The 10967-nt window shown below is 54.0% G+C and overlaps 1 protein-coding gene across 1 annotated transcript; it reads left to right on the top strand.

Moving 5' to 3' along the window:
• Positions 1-235: 235 nt before the first annotated feature.
• Znf703 (zinc finger protein 703) lies at positions 236-4458 on the top strand. Its single transcript, XM_005066580.4, has 2 exons — positions 236-701; positions 1602-4458. The coding sequence occupies exons 1-2, from the start codon at positions 450-452 to the stop codon at positions 3129-3131; spliced, it is 1782 nt and encodes a 593-aa protein (XP_005066637.1). The 5' UTR covers positions 236-449; the 3' UTR covers positions 3132-4458.
• Positions 4459-10967: the final 6509 nt, after the last annotated feature.

Genomic DNA, 10967 nt, shown 5'->3' with positions numbered 1-10967 from the left:
TGACCCGGTGGCGAGGGCAGCCCAGCAGAACCCGGAAAGAGAGAGCAGTCCCAGCGCGCGGCGAAGGCTGGGAGGCAGCAGGGGAGCGAGGGCCCTTTAAGACTCTCCCCGCCCACCGGCGGCGCCCGCCTCCGCCCGCCGCTCTCCCCGCCCCGGGGTCCGGGAGAGAGCTGCGATTGGGCGGGCGCGGCGATCGCTTTGAAGTGTGGCTGCAGATCGCGGCTATTTGACGTGCAGCTCGCGGAAGGCGAAGGTTTTTGTGTTGCTCGCCTGGGCTAGCGGCGGCGGCGGCGGCGGCAGCGGCGGCGGTGGAGGAGGGGAGGCGGCACCGAGGCGCAGCGACTGCTGCACGGCGTTCGACGCAGCGGAGCGAGCCCACCCGCCCCGGGAGCTCGCCTCCCGGAGCTTCCCCTCCCTCCCCGCCCCCCCAGTGGCGCTGCCTCCTCCAAATGAGCGATTCGCCCGCTGGATCTAACCCAAGGACACCCGAAAGCAGCGGCAGCGGCGGCAGCGGCAGCGGCGGCGGCGGGAAGAGGCCGGCGGTGCCGGCGGTGGTGTCCCTCCTGCCCCCGGCGGACCCCCTGCGCCAGGCGAACCGGCTTCCTATCAGGGTCCTGAAGATGCTGAGCGCTCACACCGGCCACCTCCTGCATCCGGAGTACCTGCAGCCGCTGTCCTCCACTCCCGTCAGCCCCATCGAGGTCAGTCTCCGGGCGCTGCCCACCCAGAGCTGAACCCATTCCGCCACCCATGCTGGGCCCTTGGCCCTCTGCTCCCTGCACCCCCACCCCCGTAGCTCAGTGCGAGGCGACTCTCGAAGCTGGCCACGCAGGCGGACCTCATGAAGAGGGACGAAAGGCAGGAATCAGACCCCTCCGGGTTCTCCCCAGACTCCCGGGTGGAAGGTTTTCGCCCACTCGCCCTTCGGAGCTGCTGCGTGTTTTCTTTCGGACTGGATTTGCTCCCGTCGTGCCCAGAGTCCTTTACTTTTCCTCTGGCCCCCGGTGCCCTGTCCAGAGACGGCTCCTGGGCCTCCCTCGCCTCCACCCTGACCTGTTCTCTTGGAAGCCGCCCGGGTTCCCCCGCATCCTCCCCGGCCTGTTGGGGCACACTGCAGAAAACGCAAACACTCGCGATCCCGGGTCTTTCTTCACCCCACTTCTCTGCGTGTCCTCCCTGGGAGGGAGGGAGAGAGGGAGGGGCTACTCACAGGGCCAACTGCAGCTCTGCCTTTAGAAGGCGCCTCTCCCGGCTCCTGCCCCGAGCGCCATCGCCAGAAACCCGTCCCAAACGAAGTTCTCCCAAACTAAAGGCTTAAGTTTTCCCCCGGGCCAAGGAGAGAGGGAGATTAGATGGGAAGGGGCGAATCGCCGCCTCGACTCCAGAGAAGTCACCTTTAACCAGGAGGGCGGGCGTTGAACCGTTTCTCCCGTGCGCCAGCGCCTGTAAGTGCCACACCGCCCAGCCGCTCCGCCGCCGGAGCCTGGCCTGCTGCTCGGTGACCCTGTTCGCTAGGCCCGTCGCGCCGCCAGCGCCCTGCTTTGCCCAGTGGGTTCTAATCTCACCCTCTTCTCCCTCCCCTTTGCCACTGTCTCCCGCAGCTGGACGCCAAGAAGAGTCCGTTGGCCCTCCTAGCCCAGACCTGCTCGCAGATCGGCAAACCGGACCCGCCGCCCTCGTCCAAGCTCAACTCAGTAGCCGCAGCGGCCAACGGGCTGGGATCCGAGAAGGACCCGGGCCGCTCCGCCCCCGGCACCGCCTCCGCGGCCACCGCGCTCAAGCAGCTGGGGGACTCCCCCGCGGAGGACAAGTCCAGCTTCAAGCCCTACTCCAAGGGCTCCAGCGGCGGCGACTCTCGCAAAGACAGCGGCTCGTCGTCAGTGTCCTCCACTTCCTCCTCGTCCTCCTCGTCCCCCGGAGACAAGGCGGGCTTCAGGGTCCCCAGCGCCGCCTGCCCTCCCTTTCCCCCGCATGGAGCGCCTGCCTCCACCTCGTCAAACTCGTCTTCACCGGGAGGCTCCCGAGGAGGTTCCCCGCACCACTCAGACTGCAAGAACGGTGGCGGGCCCGGCGGCGGCGGGGACCTGGACAAGAAAGACCAGGAAGCCAAACCCAGTCCGGAGCCAGCCACGGGGAGCCGAGGCAGCAGTGGGGACTCGGCTCACGGTGGCCCGGAGGCCGCGGCATCAGGGCGCAAGTCGGAGCCGCCCTCTGCTCTGGTGGGGGCCGGCCACGTGGCTCCGGTGTCACCCTACAAACCAGGTCACTCGGTGTTCCCGCTACCGCCCTCCAGCATCGGTTACCACGGCTCCATCGTGGGCGCCTATGCCGGCTATCCGTCTCAGTTCGTGCCTGGCCTGGATCCTAGCAAGTCTGGCTTAGTGGGAGGCCAGCTGTCGGGGGGCCTGGGCCTGCCACCCGGCAAGCCGCCCAGCTCCAGCCCGCTCACTGGGGCCTCCCCGCCCTCCTTCCTGCAGGGATTATGCCGTGACCCCTACTGCCTGGGAGGCTACCACAGCGCCTCGCACCTCGGCGGCTCTAGCTGTTCTACTTGCAGCGCGCACGACCCCACCGGGCCCAGCCTTAAAGCCAGTGGCTACCCGCTGGTGTACCCCGGGCACCCTTTGCAACCGGCTGCGCTCTCCTCCAGCGCCGCCCAGGCCGCCCTTCCGGGCCATCCTCTCTACACCTATGGCTTCATGCTGCAGAACGAACCGCTGCCACACAGCTGCAACTGGGTGGCGGCCAGCGGGCCCTGCGACAAGCGCTTTGCCACTTCCGAGGAGCTGCTCAGCCATCTACGGACTCACACAGCCCTGCCCGGCGCAGAGAAACTTCTGGCCGCCTACCCTGGGGCCTCGAGCTTGGGCAGCGCTGCAGCAGCGGCTGCAGCTGCGGCCTCTTGCCATCTGCATCTCCCCCCGCCCGCCGCCCCAGGCAGCCCCGGATCGCTGTCATTGCGGAGTCCACACACTTTGGGGCTGAGCCGATACCACCCCTATGGCAAGAGCCACCTATCTACAGCTGGGGGGCTGGCAGTGCCGTCCCTCCCCACAGCCGGACCCTACTACTCGCCATATGCGCTGTATGGACAGAGACTAGCCTCCGCCTCGGCGCTCGGATACCAGTAACTACAGCTCTGGCCCCTCCCAGCCCTTCCCCACCCACCCCTTCCTCTCGTGTCCCACTGCCCTAGACGCTGCAACCTCCACTACTGCTTACCCCTACCAGGATCCAGCCCAGCCCCTCCCCACCGGACTGTGTATTTATTTACTATAATGTTAGCTTACAAGCTGGGAATAGAAGTGCATTAATGGCCCACATGAGTCAATGGTATGCAAAAAATCTGTCTCCCCAAATAATAATATTAACCACCCAGATAACGACGTGACCCCCGTCCCTCTCCCTTCCTTTTTTATTTTCTTCTTCTTAGGTATATGTTTTAAGGTTTTTTTTTTCTTTTTTCTTTTTTTGGACTGGTTTGCTTTTAAGGAATGAAGGGAGAGCTGGGGTTCTGCACCTTTAGTTTTCCCATCTTGGGCAGTCTCTTGCATGACTCTCAACTGTCAAAACTGCATTTCTTACCCCTTCCATCCCCTCTCGTTTCTCTCCATGTGAGGTTTTAATTATTTTTTCCTTTGTGTAAAAAAAATTGTAACAATTTTTTGGGGGGTCGAGGGGAGCCTTGGTGACTGGAGGTCTTGAGCTCTGTTGAGTCAGAACGCTGCTGTGTGGCCCTCCCCAGGAACCCGCCTCTTCCCACGTGAGCACTTGGTTCTAGGCCCTGGCCCCTCAAATCAAATCGCAGCCTTGACCGTCCAGGGTGCTCAGCTTGAAGAGGCCACCAGCAGGCCTCCCCGCTGGCTGCCGTGGTCCCAAAGGCCTCCAACGGATCCTGTCATCCATTCTACCTTCCTGACCCTTCAGGGACCCACACCTTGCCTGGCATTCGGGTTGCCAGCTGATGGGGACCTGGCACATCCCGCCAAGCGTCTTAAAAGTCCCTGCTGGCACGAAATTGCTCTTTATATTTTATGAAATACTTTATCATCATTATTTTCTTCTCTCCCTAGTTGGGACTGTGACCCCCCCCACCCTCCCTTGGTGATAGGGGCAGGGCCCGGGGACCCTTGATTGATCCCCTCCAAAGCAGACTAGTCCCAAAGTCAGACCAGACAACATTAGTAGCTCTGTTGGGGGCAGGCTGGGGACTCAGGGAGCCCTAGGATCACAACACTCCCTGCCCTGTCCCAGACCTGAGCCAGCGATCTCCAAAGCTGGCGGCGGCTTTCTGTGGGTTCCTGCTAGGATTAAAGACGACCCGGGTCTTCTCCCGCACCTTCCCTCCCTCCCGGTCTTACGCTGCGGCGCCGGGGCTGCGGGGCCTCTTGTGGGGTGAACAGAGCTCTCCCTTGCTAAGACTATTTTGTTAATAAATGGAATACTTGGCTATATTCACACCGTGGTGTGTTTCTCTTGCCTCGCCATAGTTCCACTTCCAGACACCTAAGCCGATGCCCTTGTTTTGTTTTGTTTTTTGTTTTGTTTTGTTTTGTTTCTTTAAACGCTTTAGGATTTCCTTCTGAGACTGGGATTCCAGGACGAGTTTAATGGCCTTTTCTCTAGGAGGGGACTTGCCCCAGTGTATTACAAATTACATAAAACAACTTTTCCTTTTTTTTTTTTTTTTTTTGTTGCTTAGCTCCCAGCGTTACTTCAAAGGTCTTAGCATTTCCTGGGGACAAAGTGGAGCTAGGGCGTGTGTGAAAGTGGATCTTCTTCTGGGCGGGAATTCAAGGGCTCTGGGCTGAGAAAGGGAACCAGGAAGAAAGGCTAACTCCCCGGCAGTTTTATCCCAAGCCCGGCGGGAGGGCTAGCAGAGACGTGCCTCTGGCGCCATCTCGTGGTCATAAGAAGAGCTACAGGCTGAGAGGCCTCAACTTAGTCCTATCACCTTTCACAAACCCCAAGACAGAATTTGTACTTGATGTTCATGGGTAGGGGTGACTCTTTACGCGATCAACACTTGCTCCGAGGAATGTTTCGTGAGGCTTGGGGGATCCTCACCCAACTTTGCGACTTAGGTCCCCTGAGACTCTGAAACCGGTTTGGGTTTTGCTGAGAATTCTCAGCATGATACAGGAACCTGAAGCTTCTCTGATACCGGGAAGCCAGACACTGAGACCTGGCTCTTGGTTATTTCATTGACTCACCCGTGTCCTCTCTTAGTGGAGAGCAGGTGCTATTTAGTAGGGTGTTGGCCTGGCACTTGCCTACTAGTAGTCTGCAGTGACTCCAGGATGCCCTGAGTCCAGGTGCCTGAGTCACCAACTACCTAGTGCCAGTGCGGACTGGCTTTCTCCACTGGGGCCAGCCACAGACCCTGGGTCACCCTGCGTGCCTCGTGGGTACGTACCTCCAGGCTTTTGGATCTGTTGGTGTGCTGCGCTCTGCAGTCTCCATAAGAGTAACTGCTTAACAAGTAGTTTGTACCCTGCAGACTTCCTGCTTCTGAAACTTGGTGGGCAGGAGTCAACTGCGGGGGCGGGGTCTCCATCTAGATGAATCAAGGGTTCACAAACCGAACCTCTGGCTCCATGGAAGGCCTCACCTCTCTGGGCTCTTCAGCACGAAGCGCACACGTTTGTGCCCCCGGATCTTGGTATCTAGGCAAAGTTCTTCTGTCAGTTAAGAGACCGTCGAGTTGTTTTGTTGTTCTTTTTTTTCCCCTTACCAAGTATTAATGCTGGCCATTCAACGACCGCATGTTTCGGGAAAGCAGCCTGGGCTGTTGACATCTGTGGACAGAGGGAGGACTCGAGTCTAGGGCAGACTGCAACGGGCAACAGACAGAGGGCATCACCCTGAGACCAGCCCCAGGTGGGCCTGGGAATCAGCAACGTTTAGTGGTCCACTCTCCTGTCCACCTGAAATGCAAACTCCTGCCCCCCCCGTTGTGTTTTTTTTCTTTTTTTGCTACTTATTGTTTCTTTCCCAACTTCCTTTTCAACCAATCCCCCCCTGCTCATTTTTTTCTGCAGACTCCTTTATATTTCTTTTCCAACGCCTGTTAAAAGTAGTGTAGAAAGTTCCTTAACGTTTTTCTTCTGCCCATCCTCCCAGACACAGGAGCTCCTCTGGTTAGGAAGGGAGAGGAAAAAGAGTCTTTCTCTCCCACAGCTAATAACTCCTCTCCAGACCAAAAGAAAACTTGGCTAATAGCTGCTTGGCTTACACCTTCAGTGTGAAAAAAATATATATGTATTGGAAAGCTATTGGACTTGGGACGAGGAAGGATACAAGGAGCCTGGTTAAACTAACTTGCCCCAAACCACCATGGTAACCAAGGGGCTGGAAATAAAGTTTTTACCCTTAAACACCCCCCCCACTCATAAACTGGAAAGATTCTTAAGAAACTGACTATTTTAATTAACTGTTTGTTACTTTTGGTAGCTAAATTCCCATTAATTGCCATTTTAACAGAGAACTCTTTCCCCTAAACAGTTGCCTATTTGTATACTTAGTGTATCTGACACCTCAGGCCTTGCAATTCGCTATCCCCTTTTCTCCAAATTCCTCCTCCCCCTCCTCCTCCTCCTCCTCCCCCTCCACCTCTTCCTCCCCTTCCTTCCCTGTCACCTAATCTCTCAGGCTCCAGAATGGGACCTGTGCTCCCAGGGCACCATGGTGGAAGCCATAAAGCAAGAACCTGAGATGTCCCTGGCTCCAGGTCCCATTTTCACACCTCTTGCTAGGTTATTTTTGTGGCCCTGTGGGCAGTGGAAAGGAAAGGAAGAGGGGGGGGGCTTGCCCTTGGATAGAGTCTTGACTCAGAATTGGTTGCATTTTTAACCTTCCCACCCATCCTCTGTCATCTGCAAAATCCACCATTCTCCTTCATAGACAGCTCCGATCCCCTGGCCCAGCCCATCCTACCGCACTGTATTTATTTATATAAGTGCTAACTCCCTTCTCGCGCATGTCAGGGCTGGGTAGAGTCCGTCTTGCAATAATCCTGAGGCCTGCAGTTTATTAATCATTCTGTAGGGGAAGCTGCACTCCGGTTTTCTGTTTGATTTGGTTTCATTCATCCTGTCTTTTTGCAAAATAGATGGTTGAGTGCATCCAATAATGTATGGTTTAATTTGGAGCACTATGGGTTTGAATTACCATTTTCATAATGCGCTGTGCATTAATGTGTTACATCATTTATAAAGAGGAATGTGCTAGATTTCAAACTTTCTCCTCAAAGCCAAAGTCACCTGAAGGAAACAAAGCCCAAAGGGCCTTTACTCATCTTCTCCTCCCTCCCGGAGTTCCTCCAGCCTGCTGCCCAGGGTCACATGGCCAGAGCTCATAAAACCAGCATGAGGTTTTTCATTCACATAACAACAACGCAGGTGGGTGTGGAGGTTTGGGGGCAACTTGCACATGGCTGCCCTGAGCTGTCCGTGGCAGTACAAAGCGCCCCCTCATTATTGCCTGACAACAGCTCTGCAGCCAACCAGCTTGCATTTTCTGCCTAGACCTCCAGTGGATGGCTCTCCGTCGACCCTAATCCCAGCACTCCCTCTCCGATGGCTGTAATAACACCAGCTGTCTGTTACTCAAACTCTGAGTGAGGAGGAAAAGGCACTGATTATCCAAATACAGTCATTAAAGGGGAAATGTGTTTTTAGGACTGTCAGAGTGATTAATGAGGGCTAGCCGTCTTTGCAAATGCACTTGTTTAGTCTAACTGGCAGCTTCCATTTTCCTATTGATTTATTGCAGCCGTTGCCGGGTCTTGGTGTGTGCGAAGTCAGGGCACTTCACAACTGTGCCCTGTTTAAACAGGAAAAGCATGCACCATTTTGTCCGGGAGGGAGGAGACAGCCTAGAGCCTCTCTCTTTAGTGCAGCCTCCAGCGGCGCAGACCAACAAAGAAGACATTAAAACCTGCGAGCAACAGGGAAGGAAGCAGGCTCCCCTTGGTCTTCCCAGCCACTTTGCTCCAAGGTCAGTGGAGACACATCAGGCCCCAGGACAAAGCCTGCCCTATTGTAACCCTCAGCCCTACCACATTTCCCCTCCAGTGGCCAGAATCCAGCCGTCAGTCACTGGGTCAAAGGACAGCAAAGGGCCCCAGCAGAGAAAGAGCCAAGAGAGGGAACTGATGAAGCCAAGAAGGAAAAAAGGAAGTCACCAAACCCCTGTAGTCCAGCAAGGGGTGGGTACGCAGTACACTGATAGACATTAACAATTGGGCTCAACTTTTAAACAAAGATGGGGAGACCACTAAACCATACCTTCATTTTTGTATCTATGCATTTCCTGTAATGACCCAAAAAAGAATGGCAGCTTGAAAAAGTCTTCCGATTGGGGCACTGTGCTTGCAAGTGGTGGTTAATGGTCCCAGAACAGAGTTTACAGACTGTGTCTGTGCCCGGCACAATGCAGGACGCCAAGGTAGGACCAGAGGCAACTCGGGAAACTGCTTGCCCACGGGACCGGGAACGCTATAGGATGGCACTTAACTGTAGGTCTACACGTCTGACCTGGCACCACACCCTGCCGTGCAGACAGAAGGACATGGAGAGGCACGGGAAGGTGTCACTACGGTGACCCACACTGCAGGGCCATCAAGGAATAGTGGTGGGACCTGGGCTCCCAGTTCCTGCTGGCCTTCCCTCTTCTGAAGGCTGTGGGTCAGTTGAGGCTTTCCGTAGTGGGGAGAGGGATGGATTTGAACCCCTAGGTCAATAATTTCCACCGCTAGAGCAAATCAAGAAACAGACTTTGGGACTGGAGAGACAGTTCAGTGGTTAAGAAAGCACTGGCTGTTCTTCTAGGAGACTGCAGTTTGGTTCCCTGTAACTCCACTTCCAAGAGACCTGACTCCCTCTTCTGGCCTCCATGGACACTTGCATGTTTATGACAGTCACACTTAAATAAAAATAATTTTTTTAAGAAACAGGTTTTAACCCATGATGTAAACTGTAGGGCTGATGATATAGGGTGGTAAGCCCAGAACTTGGAAGGCTGAAGCAGAAAGATACTGAGTGTGATACTAAAGCCCTTGTGGTGGTTTGAATAAAATGCTTCCCATAGGCCCATAGGGCACGGCATTATTAGGAAATGTGGCCTTGTTGGGGTAGGTGTGGCCTTGTTGGGATAGGTGTGGCCTTGTTGGGATAGGTGTGGCCTTGTTGGAGGAAGTGTGTCACTGAGGGTGGTGGTAGTTGAAGTCTCAGAAGCTCAAACCAGGCCCAATATGGCACTCTCTTCCTGCTGTCTGCCAAACCAAACCGAACCAAACTGGATGTAGAATTCTCAGCTCCTTCTCCAGCACCATGTCTGCCTGTGTCCTACCATGATGACACGGGGACTGAACCTCTGAACTGCAAGCCAGCCCCAATTAAATGTTTTCCTTTATAAGAGTTGCTGTGGTCATGGTATCTCTTCACAGCAATAGAAACCCTAATTAAAACAGTCCTATTTCAAGAAAAAAGAAAGAAAGAGAGAAAGAAAGAAAGAAAGAAAGAAAGAAAGAAAGAAAGAAAGAAAGAAATCTGAATTGCCCCCACCCACTCTTTCCTAATCAGCATGCATCTTCCACTCACCAGTCCTGAGGTGGAAAGAGTTTACACTTCTTCCTGAATGAAGGCCCTTCCCAACATTCCTAGGGTGGTGGCACACCACCAGAGCTATTAACGCCACTTCCTGGAGCAGGAAACGCTGCCATGGGATTTTGGGTCGCAGATGAACTAGGAGTGTTTTTCTCTCAAGACAAAATAAACTAAACCTACAGCATAGAAGAAGAGAAAGTGACCACACTCTATAAACTTCAGAATGGAGACCAATAGGCACCGGTGGGCGTGGAGACTTACAGAAAGTCCAGCCTGTCTCGCCATTATACAGGCTTGCAGGAAGAGAGAGCACTGAACGGGGAGGCAGGAGCCGTAGCTGTTGCTCTGCTACTAACACCTAACCGCATAAAAAATCCATCACTTTACACACTAAGTTTAAAACATTAAAGGGGCGGGGGAGCTGAAGAGATGATTCAGTTAAGAGCACCAACTGTTCTTCCAGAGAACTGAGGTTTGATTCCCAGCATCCGTATGGGTCACAGTAATCCGTGAACTCTAACTTCAAGGGGTCCATCACACTCTTCTGACCCCCATGGGCACCAGTCACACACATTGCACACAGGCATGCATGTAGGCAAAACACCCATACACAAAAAATAAATAAATGATATTTTTATTTTATTTTGAAAAAGTAACTTCTAGCCAGGAGTAGTGGCGCAGACCTGTAACCCCAGCACACTGGAAATACAGGCAGAAAGACCTTGATTGTAAGGTCACACTGAAGTATACAACAAGCTCCAGGGTAGGATACTTCAAAATAATTTAATTAATTATATTAATCAAAACCCAATTGCTGCTGGCCTCTGCTGAGTATTGCGGGTTTTTGTTGTTGTTGCTGTTTTTAATTTCTGAAATGAGACTCTTAGACTACATACCTATCTCTTCCTAGCTGGACTATTCTATATTTTTAAAGGTAGAATCTTACTATGATGCCCAGGCTAGTCTAGACATCCTTCTGCCTCAGCCTCCAGAATATCGGAGACTACAGACACACACCACCACACATAGGTCCTACAGATTTAGGAGTCATTTAAAGAATAGATCATCGACGGGCGGTGGTGGCGCACACCTTTAATCCCAGCACTCTGGAGGCAGAGGCAGGTGGATCTATGAGTTTGAGACCAGCCTGGTCTACAAGAGCTAGTTCCAGGATAGGCTCCAAAGCCACAGAGAAACCCTGTCTTGGAAAACAGAGGAAGAAGAAGAAGGAGAAGAAGAAGAAGAAGAAGAAGAAGAAGAAGAAGAAGAAGAAGAAGAAGAAGAAGAAGAAGAAGAAGAAGAAGAAGAAGAAGAAGAAGAAGAAGATGATGGGTGTAACTGGCTGGAATGCTGTCACCG

The sequence above is a fragment of the Mesocricetus auratus genome, unplaced genomic scaffold (assembly GCF_017639785.1).
Source record: "Mesocricetus auratus isolate SY011 unplaced genomic scaffold, BCM_Maur_2.0 Super-Scaffold_100026, whole genome shotgun sequence".
Classification (NCBI taxonomy): domain Eukaryota; kingdom Metazoa; phylum Chordata; class Mammalia; order Rodentia; family Cricetidae; genus Mesocricetus; species Mesocricetus auratus.
Note: the sequence above shows the minus strand (reverse complement) of the source record. Positions and strands in the feature narration are given on the sequence as shown.